A 24,784-nucleotide genomic window follows, 5' to 3' on the forward strand; every position below is an offset into this window, starting at 1 on the left:
CCTGGTCTTCTTGGACTTATAATAACTTATAATGACATATTCTGAAGCAAAATTGAAAATCAATGGCGACAAAGCATCTACTTCTTTAAGACCACTTTAATAGGAAGGGTATCGGAGAAGTATTTACCTGCACGACCTTTAGTGTAGGTTTCATTTAAACACATTAATTTATATTATTGTATTTATGCACCTTGTTCACAACACATTTCGGCCGTGCACGCTCATCATCTGCAAAAACTGCTGCGCTGCACGGTAGGTCACAATATCATATCACTTGCAATGGGATATTCCTTAATTGCAAAATTTAAATTAAATATTAAAATATGTAAACCCTCATTAATCTTTGTTAAAACCAAATGAATCCCATTCTTCTTGTGGGTAGCGTCTGCGAGTCCAAACTGTCTGTTTGCGCAACTTTTCTTATTGCTCGTGCGTATTCGTGTCATCATGTAGTGTGATGTTTTCTCTTATCCGCTATATGTAAAGGATATTGTTATTACATATTATTTGTATAGTTTGTGTGTTTCTATGCTAGTTTACTTTTTATACTCATATTCATTTTTTTTCCTTGGCACTACAGCCCCAGTGGGCCTAGGCCTACCTCCATGAACTTCTCCGTTCACTTCGGTTTTTCTAGATCTTACAGATTCGGTAGGACTCCTTGGGCGGGTGATCAGCTCGTCGCAAGGCCTCTACCTGTATACAAACACAGAAAAACGCACATACACACATCCATGCCCTGAGTGGGATTCGAACCCACGATCTCGGTTTCCGAGCGAGCGAAGACAGTGCATGCCTTAGACCGCTCGGCTACCGTGACCGGCTCATATTCATTTAGCCTGACTGATTTCCTAGGTACTCCAAACTCAATGAGAATGTTTTACTATACTTCCATCTTAATCGAAATTTTTGAATAGCTGATGAACTGTCTCATTGTACTCCCATTGTTTTTTCAGTTGTTAGCAAAATTTCTAAGGAGTATCTAGTCATGAACTCAGGTCATTTCTTTAGTTCGATACCGAAAATATTATTTAATAAACATTTCTAAACCAATTACAAAGAGGAATACCCGAAATACAAATGTTATTAAAGTCTGGGCTTTACCTTTTCCCTCTGGAATATTTGAAACCTCTGCGGGGTGCAATACCAGCAACCCTGATGCCATCTGCCACTATGACCTCTGTATAACCGGATCTGATTGTATTATATGTCAGTTTCTGCTGTGTTTATTGCCTCTTTCGATCCATGTAAATACGTAATCAGTAACATTTCAGGCGTTTGAGGATTCTAAATTACCTTGTGGCACTAATCATAGGAAGTGCATAAACAGTGTACTAATATTGGACAAGCATATAGGATTTATTTACACAACGGATGAGAATTAGCCAATGATATACTGCGAAACAGTGCTTTCACAGTGCGCATCCTGTTGTGTGTCGCAAACATATGGCTAAGTAAGGTTATCCTTCAACACAAAAAAGAAATAGCTTTTCAGGCAATTCATTGGAAACCCATTGTTTTGTTGTGGTCATGGATAAAACTTACTTAACCACATGCGAAATACGACGCCGAAAACGAGATTTCTCCACATGTTGCTCAGAAGTGTATGTTTATAGCGGATTATCCTGTGATTAATTTCATCAGCTGACAGGCTTCACTGACTAGGAAATAAGCATTTTTAGCCTTACGTCACTGCGCGAGACATCACTTCCTCACGTGTAGTCCTAATTACGACCTGGCAAAATTCAAACGAATAAATACATTACAAGGTACATGATGGAATGACAGAACTCGAAATTAAACAAAACAACTTATGTTCTGCTCACTCATGGAGCTGAGCCCTTCTTGAGAAGCTGCCAATTGTGCAGCTACTCAAAAACTTCCCAGCATTTTAAGGAACCAGAAGGTTCATTACCGCGTTCACAAGAGCCCTCCACTGGCCCCTACACTGAGCCAGATCAGTCCAATCCATACCATTCCATCCCATCTCTCTAAGATCGGTTTTAATTTTGCTCACACACCTATGTCTTGGTCTTCCCAGTGGTCTCCTTCTTTCTGGCTTTCCCACCAATATCCAATAAGCATTCGTCTTCTCCCCCATTCGTACTACATATCCTGCCAATCTCACCCTCCTTGACTTCATCGCTCTAATTATACTTGGAGAAGAGTACAAGTTATGTAGCTCCTCATTATGCAGTTTTCTCTAACCTCCTGTTACTTCATCTACTTATGTTCTGCTAAATTCTAAATCAGAAAGAAAGGCCACTCTTGAATTCGACATAAAAATTTAACGAAAACCATCTGATCCATTCGTCAAAATACTCTTTTTCACTTTACGTGTTAAATAAAACTCTGTCATATTCAGGGTTGTTCAACCATGTCTCAAAATCTATTTAGAGATTTTACGTTTCATGTCTAAATACTGAGTAGGCTTACTTGCACGTAGATGATAGGATTAGGAGGAAACATGTAGGATGAAAATCAGCCGTGTGTTGAACAGATTTAAGCGTAGGCATACAACTGCATCAGATGGTTTTTGTTAAATTGATTTATGAATGAGAAATTCAATTGTAATAATGACGTCTTTAAATCAACATTAATTCATTTGTGAAGAAGACGCTTACGACTGGCTAGGCAGAATGCAATCATTACAGAGGCAGTGAAAGGAAAAGCAAAACTGTAAACGCAACATAAAATAAAATGTTGAAATCTTATGGGCATATAAGCAAAAAGAGAAACTTGGGCTCAATCCGTAAGAGGAGAATACAGAATGTGGGTGTTTGTTAAGGATAGCTGAAACGTAAAACAGGGATAGAAGAAGCTTGTATAATCAGCAGTTTCGTTAATATAACTCAATGCCAAATATGTAATATGAGGTGATCCAATCACGGAGTTCGAGAGAGATGAGGTACGTAGCATGCATGGGGGAAGTGTGAAAAACAGACAAATTAAGGCAGAAAAATCCTAAGAAAGGTGCAGAGTGTTAAAATATATCTTAAAGAAATAGGGTGACATGATGTGGACCAGATTTAATGAACCTATTTGTCAACAATATTACTTAAACCTATTTGGCTACAGATGTGTCAAAAATCACGCACATAACTATGTGCATAGTTCCATAAAAAGTGTAACAAACTCTTCTCTCAGCAAGACAATCATTTCATGGGGTGTGACGCCGTATAGCAATTAATTTTAATTGGGAAATATTGCGTTCACGCTCGATGTATAACATTGACGTCAAGTATAATAATTTTAGAAAGATAAACAGAACCTGATGATGGTCATATACGGCCGAAACATGGAGTGAGGAAGACAGGTGACTAGACAATAAGATGCGTTTAAGACGGAAATATATGTACAAAAAGATACAATAATGCAACACATTACTGTGAATTTAACTTGCTGATTTGAAGGCGTTTCTCTGAGAACCCGGCAAAAACGATGTTGACTTTTCATGTGACGTAATTCTGCCTATACAAAAACCTGTAAATATTAAATATTCACATGGCGCTATGCATTATGGCATTAAGCTCGTTGTTTTAACAAGGCAATCGCTTGTGTGGAGTTGAGTAACAGAAGCATTTTTACCCACGAACCAACAGATTCCAAGAATGTTTGTAATTAATATCAAGTGGTCACAGACTGATGGCGCGGATCGAATGACCACAGGCGCGTGTACGTGATGAAGGGACTGCGATATAATATCCATAATGGTTAACCAAACTACGTAACACGACACAAGAAGTAACGACACATTATCTCTAAATACGATCACAGCTTTACATCAAAATGTAATTTATACCATTATAGCGGCCAGATTATTCTAGTGTAATAATAAAAGGTAAAAGTTAAAGCTATCCTTGTTACAGGCCGTGGAGGCCCATAGGGTTGTGAAACGTCGAGGCTCCCACATTTTCTAAACAATCGGCTCACAGATGGCGGTAAGGCTGTCAGCCTTACGCGCCGTACGCCCCTTTGCCCCCAGGAATATTCCTGGTACTTATTTCTGTTAGAGGCTGAGTCTTAGCTGAGTTTTAGTATTTATAACAGAATACTATCCTTGGAATTCTGAAATTTTCGATTTTCAATTTGTAAGTTTCACTACGCACATTAATATTTACGGGCAATATTCATTATTCCGTACAATTACCTAATATATATATATATAGTAATATACCAAACAGTATACATGCCTATTTTCTTGTCTGCCTAATTGTTTCCTGACTGCTTTCTTCATTCGTTATTCATTTTTGTACGGGGTTCCCCGTTCTTGTTCCCGCACTGATGCATATTGTCTGACTATCACGTGTTACAGCGGAAGGCTGCAGGCCAGGTCTCTGTGGACAAGAAGCAGCATGCCATCCATTACCGAACAAAAACTACACCTGTGTGTGCCCGCACGATGGTTCAGAGCCCACAAAAGATCTCAAGTGTCCAAACAGGATGACAGGTATGTAAGTCTGTCTATCCGTAACAAGAATTAAGACACCTGTAATTATAAAATTGTTCCTGTGCTTAATTACGCACCATGTGTTATGTTATATGGGGAAGTGGATATAGCTCCACATGCTTATAACCTCAGTGTTTGCAAGAGATGAATTACCAGATTCGGGCTTCGTCCGCTTTACTTTCGGGGAGAGGCTCCATTATCTACTCCTGTCATCAACACAAGCACGCTAGTTGAGATCAGAGAGAACTCTCCCTACTGACGAAAATAAATGTTCTGATCTTCAGATGTCTTAAAATTTATAGGCGTAAGTAATAATAATAAAAGAAAGGTTACTGCATAATGAGGAGCTTCATAACTTGTACTCCTCTCCAAGCATAATTAGAATGATCAAGTCAAGGATGATGAGATGGGAAGGGCATATAGCACGAATGTGGGAGAAGAAGAATGCATATAGAATATTGATAGGAAAGCCAGAAGGAAAGAGACCACTGGGAAGACCAAGGCGTAGGTGGGTGAACAATATTAAAATTGATCCTAGAAAGATAGGATGGGATGGTATGGATTCGATTGATCTAGCTGAGGATAGGGACCAGTGGAGGGCTATTGTGAGCACGGTAATGAACCTTCTGGTTCCATAGAATGCTGGGAAATTCTTGAGTAGCTGCAGAACTGGCGGCTCCTCAAGAAGGGCTCAGCTCCGCGAGTGAGTGAGTGAGGGAACAAAAGAAAGGATCAAATGACTGGAATCTTCGTCTGTTTACAGTCTCGTGAAGGAAGGCGCTGTCCACATAATTTTTACTGAAATAAAATATTTCTATTTACGGCCGTTGCATGAAAATGATAATTTAAATTTGTTGCAAGAAAGAAGTTTCAATTTAAATCGGCAATTTGATGAGCGTCGTTAAATTCCTAAGGGCACATTTTTCTTATGAGAGCAACAAACGATACTAAATGCGTGAAATTTTATATATGATTAACAGCAGGAACTGTAAATACAATTCACTATGACGTCACTGCAGCGAAAGGTATTATTTCCAAATCGAGAGTTACTGAAAACGAATTATCTCTTTCGCTACAACAGGAGTTTGTCGTCAGTCCTAGTTATTTATTCTTAATCGGCAAAGAGGTAAAGTTGTTCCTGTGCTCAACTAGTTAAGCATTATGCCATGAAGACATATGGGGGAGTGGAGGTATAGCTCCACCATTGTTGACCTTGTGCCAGATAGAGTTGAGAGGTCAGCTTCACGCCCCTGCGCCTTTACTCTCGGGGAAGAAGCTCTCGATACCCCCTGCATGTGGAGCCCAGAGCTTTGGAGAATAGGAAAGTCTTGCGCTGCTGGGAATCGAACCCAGGCCGTCAAGCCCGTGGCTAGTCTCTATACCGACTGAGCTATCCCGACATCATTTATTCATTCTTGGCTTGCTTAAAAATTATGTTAATTGATAAAATTGCCGAGATGTGAAACAAGGACCTCTAGAATGCGAAACAGGAGTTCTGCTCTCTTTACAGCAGTATCAGATGGAGGGAAGAATAAAGAACGGAGAAATGTACGCAAAATTATTGCAGCCTTATTGTTAGACGTGACGGAGAGGATTGCGTCAAATTCGATTGTTAGGTTGCGTTATATTGAGGTGCATGTGTGTGTTCAGTTGAATTATAAGAGATACAGGGGTAACAATGTCTATAATTGGATTAAAGATTTTCTGTTCGCAGATGTCTCGGACGCATGAGGTCCGCATGTGGTCTCAACATTGCTTTAGTACAGAAACACAAACCTGTTACGGGAACCAGCCTCTGTTTCACGTGGGTTCGGACTCTATCCTGGAACTCACTAGTGCGATGACACGTTCTAAACCAAATCGGTGAATTTCCTAGTGCTGGAAAGAGATCACGTTGAGCCAGGATTATGGTCTAACCCGGAAAACTTGCGGTCATCTCAGATGTAACGCAATATGCAAGGCAGTGGGATTTACGGGCTGGGCATATAGACTCACCACTCGACTTGGGGTCTTGAAGCGAATGAAATTTCCCCTTCATGAGAATGCATGAGACATCTGGGATGTCTCTCCTCTTGCAAACCTTTCCACGCAATCCGGTAAGCAGTGAGATGGCAGGAAGGGGTTGAAGCTGGCTATCTACGTAATCATCTTTGTGTGTGTACGTGTGTACGTGCGTAGGTGAAAGCTCGCGTGCATGAGTGTAAACGAAAGTGAATTATTTTACAAATTCAGATTATGAGCTTCATTTGTTTCGCAAAAATGTTCTGGGTTATCCTGCTGCCAACATGACTACTTTTCAGGTTTAATGGGTTTCTTCTTGTACGAGTAATTCTGTATTTCAGCATCCCGTTGCAATTGTTTAACTTAACGTCCATATATTTATCGTCCGTAAATATTGCAACACTTGTCTATTCACTACTTAATTTTAATTTTAGAATAACATTTTACACTTTGACACTACATGTTTGGGCCCCAAGGGGCCATCTTTAGGTGTCTTGATATGTTACAAATATTTTATTAAATTATGTTAAAACTGCTACACTGTCTTATTTCGTGTTAAAATCACATGCTGTAGTCCTCTTTTCAAGGTAAAACAAGATAAAATTCATCAAAATTTCCATTAAACCCATGTTTTTCTTGTTCTTCTTCTTCCTTCTTCTTGCTCCCAATTGCAGCACAGGGCATCTGTGAAACGCTAGTTTCACTTCAATTTCTACGTCTTAGACCGTCCTTGGACAGGCTCCTTGGATGGAGTATCAGCCCGTCGCAATGCTGCTACCCAGCACGAATACAGAATAAACGCAAACAGACAACTTTGTCTTGAGTGGGATTCGATCCCACGATCCCAGTGTTCGAAGCAATTTCATACCTTAAACCGCTCAGCCAGTACGATCTGCTTCCTCTGTTTAGATGTATGTAATTTTTCGGTGTATCTAAAATAATGGGTTTTTATGAAAACAATTATCGTTTCCCTTTCATGGTCATCATCATTTTCAGTATCTCCATTGTCTTCTCAATTAGTCTATTGTGTCTCCTCTATGGCTGATCTGATTTTCTTCTTGAGATTCTGCTCCTTCCTCTTCCTCCGTAAGGCAGAAGAACGAGAGCAGCTGCTCAAGATTTACTGCTAGGTACTCTCTCTACATGGCACAAGCCAAATTCAATGCATTTCGATACACTTCCATTCACATATGTAAAAGTAAGTAAAGTAAAGCTATCCCTGTAACAGGCCGTGGAGGCCCATAGGGTCGTGAGGCGTCGAGGCCCACACATTTTCTAGACAATCGACTCACAGATGGCGGCGAGGTTGTCAGCCTTACGCGTCGGCCGCCCTTTACCCCCAGGAATATTCCTGGTACTCATTTCTGTTAGAGGCTGAGTCGACCCCAGGGACATAATCGGCTGGAAGGATTAGGTAAATTGAAAAAATCCAATGACCTCATCTGGATTCGATCCCACGACCTTCCGGCTTGTAGCATTGTGTCTCAACCAACTACGCTACCGTGTGCCCTTCCATTTATGAAACATGGACACATCAGAAAATGAAGCGAAGATTCTGGGCATGTAAGAAACAATTGGTTGGAAAGTTACACAAACTCTAAATATTTACGTAATTGGATGTTCTAAAATTGTTAAGTATGGCATAATACAAAAAGTATCAATGTCAGAAGGGAATTGAAGAATTTTTAAATAAGGTTAGTGAAATATATTTATAATGAATATTCTTCCTAAATTTACAATCTGCCTCTTTAATTTAGTCTAGATCTTCGGTAGTTTAAATTATGATCTATCCAACTTTTATAAAAGACTATTCGTCTTATGCAGCAGTACGGCAATGTGGAGCAAGACTTCAGACTTTCAAGTATATTTCTCAGTACAAGCTATAAAAGTACAGACAACACGCAAACATATTCTTAAGCAAACCTCTCTATTTTATCATCAACCCAAGGGGGCAGAGTTCTTCTTACGTAAAGAAAAGAGATTTCATAATTTACCTTTGGAGTAGCGTGTAGAAACATTTTTCTTGCTGCAGAGAGTGAGGCTTTAGGAATACCTGCAGCTTCAGCAGTTCCACTCGCGATATACGAAAGCGTACGAGAGTCGTCTGCCGTCTGGTGACAGAATTCTCGAATGCTTCCCTCTACACAGACAACAGGGCTCTGTAAACTCTATGTAACCCTTATAAAATGGAGATATCGGAACTGAATTGGCCACACACTTAGTTCGCAACAATTCCTGAACTATCACGCTTCTACAAAATGTACAGAAAATACAGAACACAGAACAAAACAAGCAGAATAAACCGCATCACCTTTATACTGCTGCGACTACAGCACACCTAGCGGGTTGCCCATGCATCACATACATTCATATTGTGAGTGTTCCATATCAGTGTTTCTCAACAGTCGGGCCGCGGTCCGACACCGGGTCCTCGCCTTATAAAAAAGGAATTTACCGGACCGCGGTCTCACAAAGGTTGAGAATCACTGTTCTATATGGTCCTAAAAACCATTCTTATAGGCGGCTTTGATTCTTTAAATTTCTTTTGAAATGTGTAATGATGATTTATAATCGCTGTGTGTTTCCTTGTGCCGAGTGCTGTACTTTTAGTACAAACACAAACAAATATTCCATGTGGTACATTACGCTGTACAGTGCTTACTGACGCTTACAGACGCCTTGTCTCCGCAATCCTTGGTACCCTTATCAAATCTCAAAATTCAGCGTTTTAAAGTTTACGAAATAAATTCTGAATGACAGATTGGATTTCTTTACACTTAGCTTAGTACAATTACATAAACTATTTGTGTGATTAACAAAACTTATTCTGAAGATGCAAGGCAGTGACGTTATATTAAATCTGTCTATGGCTTTACAGTCCTTTTCTTGGACCTTGGCCGCTTTTCAGTTTCTTAATCCTCTACACAGTCGGTAGGGCTTCTAGGACGGGGGATCAGCCCGTTGCAAGGCCGCTACCTACACACAGAACAACACAAACAGAATAAACGCAAACTGACATCCATACCTCAAGTGGGATTCGAACCCATGATCCTAGCGTTCTAGTGAGCGACGACAGTTCATGCCTTAGACTGCGCTGTCACAGTGATCGGCAGTTACATTAAATAGCGTCGGTTAAATCCGTAATATAACTGCTGTCGTAACATTACTCCATTTTTGCAAATAAAATATCTCGGCGCAATTTTAATATAATACACAGACCAGAAGTTCGGGAAAATTTTCTTAAAAGGAGACTCAGGCTTACCTCGTGAAAGTGCTATGAGTTTGTTCGAAATAAAGTAAGGATTCAAAGCGCGCAGACACTCAATTTTAAAGTGAAAGTAACTCTACTAAACACAAGAAGCCTTAAGTGATTCGCAACTCTGGCAAGGTTGCAGACAAAATAGTACATCGTACAACCAATGCACTCGTAACAAGAATGCTTATGGAAAAAATTAGGCTTATAGAAGTCATCGTGCAATTCGTTCAGAGAATAACATGAAACGCGGTGTGATATGAACGCATAGCTTCATTCTGCAAGAAATCCATGAACCATTCAAGGAGCCTCCAGATCAGAATTGTGTCAACGTTCCAGGTATGATTGCTTTTCTTACTGTAATGTCGATTTTGTCTGAAAAATGTTTAATGAATCTTCAAATGGGGGAGCCGGGGTGGCGCAGTCGGTATAGCGACTGGCTGGACACTGAGGGGTAGGAGTTCGAGTCCTGGTAGGATCAAGAATTTTCTCTTCTCCAAATCGTCCAGACAGGCTCTGGGGTCCATCCAACCTCCTACCCAATGGATACGGGGGGCTCTTTCCCGGGATGTAAAGCGGCCGGGGCGTGAAGCTGACCACTCACCTCCAGCCAGTGCCGAGGTCAAGAAGATGTGGATCTATATATCCACTCCCCCATACGCCTTCATGGCGTAGTGCTTAACTTCGCTGAGTACAGGGACAACATTATCAGTTAAGGCAGCGTCTACACGAGCGCACANTTCAAATTACATTATGTCTACAGAAATGAAAATGCACACATTCAAAAACACATAGGCCCTAATATAGTGTGATCAACATTGGTGTGAAAGGAAAAAACATAGCAACCTGGAATCGAGTATTATCGAGGTCGTACTAGACAGGTCACGTGTGAACTTCATAGCAGGGAATCATTTAGCCTACAGACATGCCCATAATTAATCAACTTCAGTTCCACCCTTTCTAAATCCACGGGTCGCAATGTTACCCCTAATTACCAGCCACTTCCCCCTTTACAATCAATTCCCGGAGAAAGGAAGAGGAAGGCGGTAAACTGAATGGCGCTCGCGCCGCTCAGTTTGAGATGCTACAGAGTAGCCGAGAATCAGAGGAAAGCTATGCCGACGGACCTGCTCCCCCCACCCAAACCTCTTTACTTAAGCTCATGAAGATACCTATACAAGGATTTTAGTGGATAGGAATAATATATTTAATATAATATATTTTAATATAAGTAGATGAAAAGTTGTTAAAACTCAATGGAAAACATTTCTTTTGTATCTTCGTCTTTTACTCCCTTCCTTCCACTGCTTTACTCTCCATATTTATCTCTCATTCCCTCATTTCTCCGTTAAAACAGTTAAAATATATTTTCCATATGACACACTTTTCTAACATAGAGCTGCTACCGGTGTAATTACTTGAAAATTAATACGGTTTAAGAAAATATAATTTGTGCTCATAGATAACACACATGCATATTCATAAGTCGTTTTTTCTCATAAATATCCATACACGATGAAATATCTTTCATGTGTTATTATTAACTTTCAAATAACCAGGAATACCATATATAAAAACCTTATTTATTTATTTTTTTAATTTTCACGCTGCTTTAACATGGAGTCCATTAAAGATTATCTTCCACTTACCCGTTTTCAGATCACGCGCTGTTTTGTAGGAAGGCTAGTTCTGCGTACATCTGAACACACTTGTGTTTTCTATCATCGAAATAAAGATTATAAAATAAAATGCTGTAGTATTATATATTATTTCATACGGGTGTAAAACATTATTTCTTATTCTGATGCAAGACAATGTCATTTAGATCGTCTGTGCGTAATTGTGACTACGGTCTTCAGTAACACAAATTCTGGCTTCATTACATTCACCCGACATAGCCGCAGTGTTTGTTATTGTTGACATGTGAACACTTCTGTATACAGAATAGACTCTGTAAGATTTGAGGCTTTCACGGCAGTGACTATGAAGAAAGCAGTCTTCTGGGACTGAGTCTGCTTTTACCGGTTCTCACGGTCTCTTCGCTTGCAGATTTCTTATATTTTTTCTTCTACCCTGAAGATGGAGGCGATACGTTCCTCCGAAACGTCGGTTAACACCTCATATACACGGTGCCAAATCCCAGAAGACTGCTTTCTTCAGAACAGACTCTGTCTAAGCACGTTTACTGTCAAGTGTAACACACACTTCCAAAGGCTTAGCTCTGTTGCTACTTTAGTTATGTTCAGAAAACCGATAGCTAAATACAGACTCTGAGCGGCTGCCATGATTCTGTTTAACATTGTTTAACGAAGACTTTGTAAAATGCTGCATATCTTTCGCAGATTTGTCACCGCAAAATATGCACATTTGCACTAGACGCAAACGGCACAAGATTATAGCGCTGAATGATCGTACGGTCAGCGAACAGTGAATTAGAAAGGATTTGACCATGACTGAAGCTAATTCAGGTAAACAAGGGAAACCTATGCCCGACATCGCCTGCTCGTGGAACAGGATTTGATCCTGACCTTCGGCGGATTCCTTTGTGCAGAAATTGAAACAATTTTCATATGAAACTCTGTTAATGTCTCCACTTTTCTCCGTTTCTCTGTCTCCCGCTCTCTTCTTGTTGCTAGGCAACGACAGCCAGAGAGCAGGACACAAACACCACGCATCGTCACAACAGTAAATAAGAGAACGTTATCCTTTCACAATTTTGATATTTTTCTTCTTTTACCTTTGTCACTGAGATTTTTTTTTAATTCGCTTAGTGGGGGGTGGAGTCCAGTTGGGCACTCGACACGGCGGCCACTGATTGTCTTACTGTACCTGCCCCGGGTGATTATGATGATGGAGAATTTGGTGGAATGAAGATTGGCAGGGGAAACCGAAGTACTCGGATTGTCACTGAGAATGTGTATTCGTAAGGATTTTATGAGAAACAATAACTTTCTTTATTTCGATAAACACGGTTTTAAGAAAAGACCTGGCGTCCAATGGGCGATTTCGCTACTAGATTATACGGGTAGACAAGAACAAACACGATAAATTGAACCGATGTCACGTGATTACAATCGCCATTCCTGGACACAGTCGCTGGTAGCATCTGATCATTGGGTACGCGAAGTTCAAACTCATGTACCTTCATTCTTATGAAAATTATTTTCACGTCGGAAAAAGATAAATTAATTTTAAAAATTGTGTTAATGAAGAAGTTTTTCATCTGAAAGTTCGTAGAACGGGTTAGCTCAGTCGTTACAGCGACGGAGTATAGGCTGCACGACTGGGGTTCGATTCCCAATATGGACAATGCATTTTTCTCTACTCAACAGCGTCCAGACCAATCAGACTCCAATACAATGGGTAAAGCAGCCGGCGAGTGCTGAAGAGATACAGCCTCTCCCCCTGCGGCTTCATGGAGTGGTCCTAAAGTGATTAAGCCTTTAAACATCCTTCATGCACGTCTGAGCCTCCTCTCTCTTGAGCCCTGCCGCTCGGCAACTTCTGCATGAGAGTCGGGCCGGAAATATAAAATACAGTGGTAAAATTTCTGTTCGATACTACACAAGTTTATTGGTTGCTGAAAAGGACAAAATTGTTGCAGATTAGACCCTTCGTTATTGCAGCTTCTTTGTACTAATGAGGGGCAGACTGGCTGGAAGGCACACGGCCATAGGCGTCGTTTCCAGGAAACCGTTGCTGTGAGGTTACCAAACGGCTGCTTCTGCTCGACGCATGTTCTGTAGAGCCCGTCTGAAAGGGAAAGCATTATAGGTCTGAATATAGAAAACTACGCACTACGGTTTTAATAGAACAGTTTCAGAGCTGGAAATCACGTGTCTTTTTTTTTTTCAAAATCTGTAAACACCATTCATCGTTCACTGCCTGAATGCCCTTATATACCTTTCCTCAGCAGAATACTTGCCAAAAACAAATTCAACCGTCAATACACGAAGCAAATCTAAGTAAAGTACATGATTCTTCATACTTACCGACTGAGCATGCGTGCAAGTATGAGCCGATGTCAGCGGCCGCGCGGCCTAAGGCAGAACTGTTTACGCTAAATCGAACCCTGGGATCGTGGGTTCGAATCTCAATCAAGGCATGCATGTCTGTGTGCTTTATTCTGTGTTTGTATTGCTCTGTATGCAGGTAGCAGCCTTTCGACGGGCTGATCCCCCGTCCAAGGAGTCGTACTGACTGTGTCTAGGATTAAAAAAATGAAAATCGACCAATTTTCAACAAAAAGGACTGTAAGGTCATAGATAGATAGACAGACAGACAGACGGATAGACAAGCAGGCAGGCCATGCTTATTAACCAGTTAAGACTACGTGTGGGTAGTGGAAGCAAAGAATTTGCTTGCAACGAATCATCAGATAATTGCAGCCACACGATTTTCGCATTAAATGTAAAACATTTTGCCGCTCTTCAAGTATATATTTTTCACGCTAAGATTCTTAAAAAGTTTACTTTTTACTACTCATGTCTTTAATACGTAAGTGTGGTACTCATTCACAAAATTGGGAAGTGTTGCAAGCAAAAGATTTCAGAATTTCAAGGATATGAAACGTGAGTTCGGACCCTGTTTGGGATGAGAGCACTGCATAGAAGTAGTTCCTCACACCCCCTTCGCCTTGAACACAGAGAGAGCTAACTGTCTCTGAATCATTGACAACGCCGCTTACAATTACATGGCTCCATCGGCCAGAAACAGGATCGAGATGCCTGTACGCATGCGTACATATTGTAACGAATTTGATCAGCGCGTTGCCAGGCAGCAGCCGGGAGCAGATGAACGTCCACTGTTGGAAGCCGTTACCCAGCAGTGCAGTGAAGTTTTCACTGAGAACACTAGTCTCTGTGTGATAGTGATTCGTGAAGTGTAGTCACGAGAGTCAGAGGACTTGAGACAGTGTAGTTGGGAGAAAGTCGCCGGGCAGTAAGGACGTGAACGCGGAAGCTGAAAAAACTACGATATTGGAAGCCGCTACCAGGCAACCGGAGAAGACACAGCAGACTGAGAGAAGTTAGTGAGTACTGTAGTGAATCTAGGAATTTGTGAATAAGCAATAGCCCTATAGTTACTTGTAGTTACGATCTGTAAGTGTTCAGTATACGCGATTACCAATCCAAACCCCGTCTGTAGTTATTCATAAACGTGACAGTGCTTATCTAAATTCATAAATAAGCTTTGAAATAATAACTACCGTGGCATTAAGTAATTCAAATTTCTGAACAGTGCATATTAACTGTGTGTTCCATATATACTCAGCTGCGCAAGAAATTTCCGTTATTATCGCACCGGAAACGGAATTGCCGTCATTACGAAATTCCGCATTTTCCTTTATTTCAAACCCCTTCACCCTGTTCCCAGCGTTAGCCATCGACCTATTTTTTTAATATAAGAACACATATAATTCATTTGTTTACACGGGGAGCGAGTGAATGACAGATCAATTAACTTTCCTTGACCATATGACTAACAGTCTGTTAACGGTAATCAGAGACAAGGGAAGTCGTGTTAATCTGGATCAGGTTAATCACTTGAAATCCAAACACGTTTTCGTGAGGCCTACAGCTGGAGAATAGCAGAGAAGAATGTTTATCAAGAAATAGCATGTTGTTGCCTGAAATGCTTTAAATCTCTGTTGTTAATAACAAGTCCAAATTTATGTTACGGCATATAAATTATGGAGCAGTATACTAGTTGCATAACAAATAAATTCATCATCAGCCGACATATATCCGTTATGTGGACTATATGCGCACGAATATCACTCGAATCTAATTTAATATACGGCAATTGCCAGGATTCACAATGAGAGACAATCTCGCGACTGCGCATTGTGCTGAAGAGTACAGATCACATATGTGTCTTTGAACTGGCGAAGATCACGACATCTTGCATTACATAGTGCATGCAGAAATGTCACGATTCATCAGCAAAAATTAAGATGGATTGGATAATTCTGAAACTTATGTTTCTGTCGCTAGTACAGAGAATGCTGAGAAGAATTATTCGACCTAAGAGAAGAGAACAAGAAAATGATCCGAGTTTAAACCATCCTAACCTTCTGGAAGATGGGCTGTGTAGGATATTAACATGAACGTCAGAGGAACAGACCAACTGAGAGACTTGGGTTTAGATTTGAGGAGCGGATTTAAATGTATGTTAGAACAGAATACGAGGGCATGGAGTGGATTCATCTGTCTCAGAATAGGGACCAATGGTAATGAACATTCGTGTTTAGTAGGGGGAGGGGAATTTCATAACCATCTGCTTCTTATGTGGCGAATTAATTATGATTAATTGGAACTGCAAAAGTTCGCAAATATGGACAAGGTTTTCAAGTAAGACGAAGCCATCACATTGCAGTGTACATGCTGTGTTAATGTTTAAGGAGGTTGCCGATCTGAACATTTTGTACCTGGGCTCGTACATTGCCACAAACATCAACGTCACTCTATCAGTGTGCGCTTTCTAACGCGGTAGTTGTGTTAGTACTTCTCGCTTGTAGGAAGACTGGTAGCTCTGAATAGGCTTCGAGGTAAGGCGAAGTGATACGTTGTTATACCTTGTGTAAGATTTGAGGCTTTCACGGCGGTGACTATGAAGAAAGCAGTCTTCTGGGATTTGGCACCGTGTATATGTGGTGTTAACCGACGTTTCGGAGGAACGTATCGCCTCCATCTTCAGGGTATAAGAAAAAATACAAGAAATCTGCAAGAAAGCAGACCAGTCTGCTTTTGCCGGTTCTCACGGTCTCTTCGCTTGCAGATTTCTTGTATTTTTTCTTCTACCCTGAAGATGGAGGCGATACGTTCCTCCGAAACGTCGGTTAACACCACATATACACGGTGCCAAATCACAGAAGACTGCTTTCTTCATTGTTATACCTTATTACGTGGAAGTTATTGCAGAGGAATCGTCATTCCTACTAGGTAAAATAGACAATGTCCTGACCGTGATGCGAAGGGTAACTGCCGAATGTAGCGGCTCACGTTAGTCTGACTTCAGTTGCAATATGGATACTTACTTTGAGGCTGCCTTTTCATTTGAGACTATTAGAATGTACTTCGCACCAGTCAGTGTGGGTCCGCACCAGTAGGTCTAAAGCAGATAAGTCTGATATGGAGATCGTGCGAAAGATTTTTATTCTTAGCATTAAAAAACATCGAAATAGAGACCACATGGAATTTCAGTTGAGATAACATTGGCGGTTTATGTGTGAGTCTGAAATTTAGGGCTATGAAAATATTTACAGAATGCGAATTTTAAAGGGAAATTCGGAAATTAAAATTTACTAGAAAAGAGCTTATTATTGACTATATATAGAGGAGGAAAATTTGTAGGGATATTTTAAAGCCGATTTAATTCCTGAAGAAATGAAAACATTTTCACTCAACTGTTTAAAGTAAGACTGAAGTTGTTTGCATAAGCGAGAAACGATTTCACTTCACTGTAGGAAACTGGATTACAGGCGCGATATATGTGACAGAAAAGTTCTCTCAGCTCTCCAGAGTCGAATTGAATTTCAAGGAACGCTTTCAAGCCAGATTCACTGGACGAGAGACGTGACAAAAAATGGCACTCGCTCCTTGAAATCTGGATTGAAATTTAATTTGCCTTACAAAAATATTCACTCGCACAATAAAAGTCATTCATCTTTAAATTCAAATAATAACAATGTGACGTTGCGCAATACATGTTTACTATTTATTTTAGCAATTTATCTAATGAATAATTATTAGCTGCTACTCATATTGATAGAGCGGACGATTAGAATCAATGTATCTAGGGGACTATCTTCTATTTATTGAAAAGTATCGAAATTGCGACCATACGAAACTGAGATTAGGGTTCATAACACTCAAGCATCGACAGCCAAAACTAGGGAAATTTCTTCATATATATTTATTTACTTACTTAGTCCTTGGCTATACGGCTCTGTTATAAGAACCTTGGCTTCCTTTTAAAGGAGATGTCAATTCTTGCTTCTAGTGGCACTTATCATTAGGTTCCCTACAACATATTCGTTTTTGAAGTGAAGTTATTATGCTCTCGGTCAACTCCCGACTGGATTTCCAGAGAATAACTTTCACCTTGCCCCTACCCTTCGATCTGACATGGGTGACCCTGCCATGAGCTAATTCTCCCGCTGCTACAGCACTCCAGGCCATCAGGGAACGCGAACCTCCCCTGCACGTTAAGGCAGTAGGCCGGGGGACGGTGTTTGTTGGCTGGCCTGCTGAGATTGAAGCAGGGGCATTTAAAGGAAATTATTCTCAGAACTGCCAATTCACTTTCAATTGCGTGTTTAATGAAGCAGGAGATAAATGACGGTGTCATAACTGCTGAACACGACCTCACGTACGCATTATCGCAGTAAATGTTCACAAATGAAGTTCACTCAGCTTAATGTTACATGGTTAATATCATTATATATTTCTTTCTACTCTACATGGTGGATAATTCGAAAACAGTTTTGAATTCTCCAGAATTGCACTATAAAATTTACTTGCAATATATTGTTACCTTCTGTACCGAAAATGTCAAATATACATCAATAAAGGACCTGGGTTCATGTCTCGTGTTCATGGTAATGAATGTTTAAAAAAGAGTCGTCTCATATCAGAATAAATATATTTCCAGAATTGGCTCTGTTACTATCATAAGTTGGGCACAAGAAGGGACTCCCGCTCTCTTGGGCCCCTGGGGAGACCTACTGCCATGTCACTTACATTCGTAGTGGCAGCTTTCCTTCTGGCTTTACCACCAATATTCTACATGGATTCATCGTCTCCCCCTTTCGTGCTACATGCTCAACCCACCTCATCCTCCTTGACTTGATCATTCTAATTATACTTGGAGAAGAGTACAAGTTACAAGCTCCTCATGATGCAGTTTCCTCACAGAGCACATTTACACAGCAAAGTAGACGCAACCCAACTAACATCCGTACTCTGTGTGTTGCAGTTGCTGCGACGCCTAAGCCAATACACATTGGCATTTTGATCCCACCGAACGGAGCAAATTCCACGGCCCGCAACGTAACGACAGCGCCGCAGGTAAGAACACATGCACTGTACCGCACAAAATTGGTACGCTTAAGAAACTGAAGAGTTTGGCCCTTCGGCATAGTGTAGCTATTTTGTCAGAATATATTAAAAAACAATCAAGTCTGACAGACTCAGGTGGTTGAGGTCAAGAATTTGAAGTCATAGCCCCAGCATTTATGGAAATACAGATCCAGTTATATTCAGCCTGAGGTTGGTAGTGTCAAAGTGCAGTTGCTCATGTTCTCGCGAAGTACTCTAGTCTGTTTACAATAACCTTTGCCATATGGACATTCCCTCTCCTTGGCAATTTTCAGAATTCTTATCCCTTACCCCTAATTCCGATGCGGATGTCTTCAAAGTCATTAAGAGGCTGACATCTTCTACACGTATTGGACTTAACGAAATCTCTGGGTCTGTCATAAAAGGCTGTTCAGTAATTTTTATTCCTATTCTTAGGCACATATTTAACTTAAGCCTGACTACCTGTTCTGTGGAAGGTAGAGGCTGTTGAACCCTCATTTAAAAGAAGCAATCATGTCACTGTGAGCAACTACGGACACATTTTTAATCCTCAATAATTTATTTTAAGTTGTTGGATTTCATTATTCACGATCATGTTTTGCATTACGTTAAACTTAATCCCAACCAACATGGCTTCACCAAATCAAAACCTACAGTTACCAATTTCGTGACGTTTCTTGACCTTTTGACGCCTGTTGTCAGCGGTCAGCTTCAATCTGATGCTCTCTATTTTGATGTTTAAAAGGCTACTGACCTCGTTCCATATGTGCTCTTGCATAAATTAAGCTCCTTCGGATTCTCTGATGCTTATGTTAGCTGGTTTCGCAGCTACTTAACAAAAACAGTCTCGGGTTCGCGTTTCTGGCACTCTCTCCCTGCCTCTTCAAGTAACTTCCGGTGTGCCGCAAGGCTCTGCTCTGGGACCTTTTCTTCACAACGTATTCATAAATGACCTATGTAACTCTATTAACGATTTTAAATTGTTAACTTTGTTGATAATCTCAAATACTTCTGCGTCATTGACAGTCCACATATAAGCGAAGAATAATTCAGAGGACCAAGTGAGTTTTAAATTCGACGAGAGCTAAGGATAGTTCAGATTCAACGAGCGATCAGAGAAGAACGAAGAACGAAGACGCTCCACCGAGAATAGGTGTGTCAGAGAGTATAACAGTTGAAGAGGAAACGTCTGAAGGCGTAATAAGTGAGAGTGATTATAATTTTGAGTGTAAACAAGCAATTGTCCAATAAACATATTCGTCTAATCCGAGACCCACATAAATTTGTTGCCACGTTACCTAGGAAACACGCGACAGAATCATATCCAACTGCTGGTTTGGTATCTTGTTAGCAGTGCTCAAATTTCGGGTTCTGTAACCTGTGTGTCTGACTGTTGGACAGTCGGTCGGATGGATAAGTACTTAGTTAGTTACTACTTGCCTACATACTTACCTACTTGGTCCGGTATCAGAATTATAACTTTTTCTAACTTTGTTGCATCGTCTTATTGCAAACATGTTTATTCAGTTAGTTCAATAACATGATACCAATTAATCTATTGATCACCCTATAGTTTGCAGTATCTTATGACGACAGATAAGAGCTCTGTTGGACCGCGCCAAAGCTCAAGCGGTTAGTTGCTGGCGTCCCACTGCGGCGGACCGGGTTCGATCCCGGCTCTGGTCAAGTGGGATTTGTGGTGAACAAAGTGGAGGTGGGGCGGGTTTTCTCCGAGTACTTCGGTTTCCCCTGCAAATCTTCATTTCACAAAATTCTCCATCATCATAATCACCCGGGGCAGGTACAATAGGCCAATCAGTGGACGCCGTCCCGAGTGGGCCCAGCTGGACTCCACCCCCCACTAAGGGAATTAAAAAAGAAAATTAAGAACTCAGTTATGGATTGAACGGAACTCTAAAACCTTCTTCGTCAATGAAGAAATGCATCTGGTACACTCACTTCCAAATCATTGTTTGCGAAAGGAAAAACTGGTTTGAGGCGTGAGGGAGATTGAAGAAAGATATTTTGAATGAAGACTAAGTGCAAGAAGAAGTTTCAGGTGGAATTTCCCACCAAAAGCGGGGACTCTGCTTCATCTTCCAAAGCAGCCTGTAATGGCAAATAAAGAGCAAACAAACGGAGGGAGTCTGGAGAGGTTGAGCGTGAGAGCCTCTTCGTGCGTGGGAGAGATGTTGTGCGGTGCTACGAGTGGCAGAAAGAAACTCGAACAGCCTGTAAACCTGAAGAAACCGCATTTTAGTTATGATTTGAAATCACATTTTGTGATCAGAATCCCAATTGCCGGCATTAGATTAAACAAATAAGAAGAAGAAATTATATTTTCTGAAATAACGATCGGGCAATACTGGAAAGTGAAACGTATGTATACAGCATAGAGTGGCAGACTTAGTGACTACATACTTCATTGTTCCTGTGGCGATGACGAGTCCATTAGTTCATGACATGCGAGTGAATGTTTCTTTTAGACATATTGACATGTTGAAACAGTGTATAGCAAGTGTCACGTAACTTCGAACAAGGCCAAGAGTAACCCTGAATGCGCAGAAGAAAAATTTCAGACAAGGGGGTGGGTTCGAGGGTGTGCGAACTGGCCGCCTGTCACTTCTCACGCCCTCGAACCCANCCCCCCGTCTGAAATTTTTCTTCCGAGCATTCAAGGTTACTCTTCGCCTTGTTCGAAGTTACGTGACACTTGCTTTAAGTGAAACCTGTTTCAACATAAAAAACACACACAACCACATAATTTGTTAATAAATTCATCAGTCCCCTAACCAGTTCTATTTAACTTTAAATGTTTATTTTTTATTTATTTATCGACACTCTATCAAACTGAATAGATTACAATCTATAACGTTCGAAGGGAACAGGACAATTAACAGTTAATGTAATGGATTTAGAAGAAAGCTGTAAATTATTAAGGGGAAACCGAAGAAGTGAAGTTAATCTTCAGATTAAGATTCAAATCGGGGCCCTGTAGTACTAACCTAATCTATTAGTTGTTTTGCCATAACGTGACATTTTAGAGTTATTAGAAAGCGGGAGCTCGTAGATATGCTTTTCTTGATGCTAACTTTATGCGCATGCGTATAGCAATATCATGACCGTATGAACGGATTCTCTAATAACTTTTGATCCATCTGACAGGTTTCAACAAAATTTTCTATGAATATAAAGCCATTACAAGCCGTTTCATCATCGTATTTATTAATTTCTTATTATCGATATCGGTCTACAAGTACGGTAGTCATGCAAATTTCTGAAGTGGGAATCACACTAGAGCAGGATTAGTAATTATATCTTAAAATTATATTGAGGCAAATATTTATGACAGTACTGTGAAATTTGTGTTTATCTTTGTCTAACCGCAGGGTAACTGTTTTAAGCTTCGCATTGGAGTCAGGAATGCTACAACGTGCCCTGAGGCATGTGCGACCTTAGGGTCTACTTACGAATTGTGCAACGAAAGTTTTCCCATATTATAACAGTTGCAAAAATGACAGCCATATGAAACTTAGAGATTCTACAACCGAGAAGGCTGGTATAGGTGGAACACACTGGACTTGCACTCGAAAGTTTTAGTTTGAATCTCGACTGACACACTGGTTATCCTGAGTTTTTCTTGGTTGGGTATTCTCAGTCCCTCCAGGCAAATGGCGGTATCTGACTTCTGTTAAGCAACGACTCCTTCCTTCCAAATCTTTCAAATTCGTCACTCATCAGTCATCCTATCATTCGATGCTTTATAATCTAGATTCGAAAAGCCTCATTAAGTAACCCACAATGAAGACATTCTATGGGACATATTTAAAACAGTCAGAATATGTGCTGTTGGAAATTGGGCAAAAGGGGATCACTAAATTGACAAATAGAGATTTCGAATTCTTATATAGGACACACACACACACACACACACACATATATATATATATATACTGGAGGCAGCTAACACAACAATGTTTCCGAAAAAAACAAAATAGATACTTCTGTATCAACATTTCTTTATTGGTTATTGACGCTACAGGTTTCGACCCTTATGTTGGGTCATCATCAGGTGTATAATAATATAAGCATTAGTTATTGTCTCGTTTCTTAATTCAATATGGATCAATATTGTGTTCTTGTAAGTTTTATTACATAATTTGAATTTACAGTTAAGCGGTAAAAATTAAACTGGATCCATGTTGAATTATGACGCAATTAAAGAACAAATGCTGGTTTTATTATAGGCCTGATGATGACCCAACGTAAGGGTCGAAACTTGTAGCGCCAACAGCCGATAAACAGAAGTGTCTATTGTTTTTCCGGAAATACTGTTGAGTAGACTGCCTCCAGTACACATATGTCACAACAGGTTGCATAGCTTCACCCTGTATACGGAAACTAAGAATGTGACATCCGTTTTGTTATGTGCGTACTGTCCCATTGCAGGCCGGCAGAACAGTTCAAGAGGAACCCTTGCCGACGCTGAGTTACCTTGTGATATGGATCCTTGGACTCGCGCTAGTGGCGCTAATTGTCTTGGGTACCGTGTGTCTATGGAAACGGAAGGAAATGGGTAGATGTGTCACTCGGAGCGGCAAAGCTCGGCAATCATCATCTGGCAGCGTAAGTAGACAGCTCAACCTGCGAGGAACCCTCGTTTGTGTGGGTTGCAGTCCTCAGCAAATCTATGTTTACTGAGGAAATTAAGTATCCAAAATACAAGGATGACAGACACTAAAGCTGTTATCAGATTTTGCACAAATCGAATGGGGAAATGGGAATTAGGAAGACATTTAAAGAAACGGTCTAGCCAGTTATAAGAATTTTAATGGAGGACGGGAAATATGACTTGAACCTTGAAAATCAATATTGATTTTTATGACGATGATGATGAAAATAATAATAATAAACACGCTAGAAAACTATCATATATATATATATAAAATGAGTAAAACCAGACTGCACATGAATGACACATGTATTGACGTTTATAACCCGATATTTGACGTATTGCAAGAATTAAACACCAGATAGCGACACATACACAACAGTAAGAACAACCCACCATTTCATGTAAGGACACAAACAAGAGATCATACGATACATTAACACACCGTATACATAAATCATAATAGAAGATATCTACACGTGTTACAGACACACGTGCGCATAGAGGCGACCATACGTTAAAAAATTAACAATTGGAGCCATGGTAACAAGCACACCAGTTTCATCAACAATAACTTTTAACACCTGATGATGAAAACATTGGTCGAAATATGTAGTGAGAAACTTTTGAAAAGTTAGAAGTTATACGGTATGCAAAACTTTTAAAGTGAATAATTTTTAACAAGTTTTACAGAAAGACAGGTTACACATGAGAAGGTGGAACCAGTGACATTTGATACTAAGTGATGTGCAGCAGGATGCTGCAATATAATATTATATCAGGACAAGTTTCGAAACAATTAAAATTATAATTGATAAATCAAAGCTTTAAAGAAGGAATTACAAATTAAAAATAAAACATGTCTATATATATATATTTATATATATAAATATGTATATATATTTATATTGTGTGTTCACTCTCTACGAGTATTTATGCTTTTGTCAGAAACGTATTATCCCTTTACAAATATATTATGTATTCAAACTGTGAATACATACACAAGTTTATGTAATTTCAAGGCAAATACCATGGCAGTACCTCAACTAGCCGCAATTCCTCTCCTGTATTCATTAAGCATTCTAACAGTTGAAGTTTCACACTATAGTCTGAATTACTGATAGCTTTGAATTATTAATTGAATAAGTAAATAAATGTAGGTTATATAGGTAAGTAAATAATAAAACAAATAAGTAAGTACACAAGTAAGCAAATGTATAAGTAATTAAATAAGTAATACGTAACTAGATAACTGAAGCGGCCTCCGTAGTCTAGAGGTAACGTTCCCACCTCATGACTCGTAGTACGCGGGTTCAAATACCCGG

At 40.1% G+C, this 24,784-nt stretch overlaps 1 protein-coding gene across 2 annotated transcripts in view; it reads left to right on the forward strand.

Moving 5' to 3' along the window:
* Positions 1-24,784, forward strand: part of LOC111870603 (BDNF/NT-3 growth factors receptor) — a 149,107-nt gene that overhangs the window by 96,367 nt on the left and 27,956 nt on the right. Inside the window, exons 2-4 of one of the 2 annotated variants that reach the window (XM_033753926.1) lie at positions 4,319-4,450; positions 18,684-18,775; positions 23,237-23,413. In XM_033753926.1, the coding sequence (XP_033609817.1) occupies positions 4,319-4,450; positions 18,684-18,775; positions 23,237-23,413 (401 nt within the window). Of the gene's footprint in view, positions 1-4,315; positions 4,451-18,683; positions 18,776-23,236; positions 23,414-24,784 lie in introns of both variants that reach the window. The other variant, XM_023863025.2, reaches the window with a different exon arrangement.

Source organism: Cryptotermes secundus, unplaced genomic scaffold (assembly GCF_002891405.2).
Source record: "Cryptotermes secundus unplaced genomic scaffold, Csec_1.0 scaffold363, whole genome shotgun sequence".
Classification (NCBI taxonomy): domain Eukaryota; kingdom Metazoa; phylum Arthropoda; class Insecta; order Blattodea; family Kalotermitidae; genus Cryptotermes; species Cryptotermes secundus.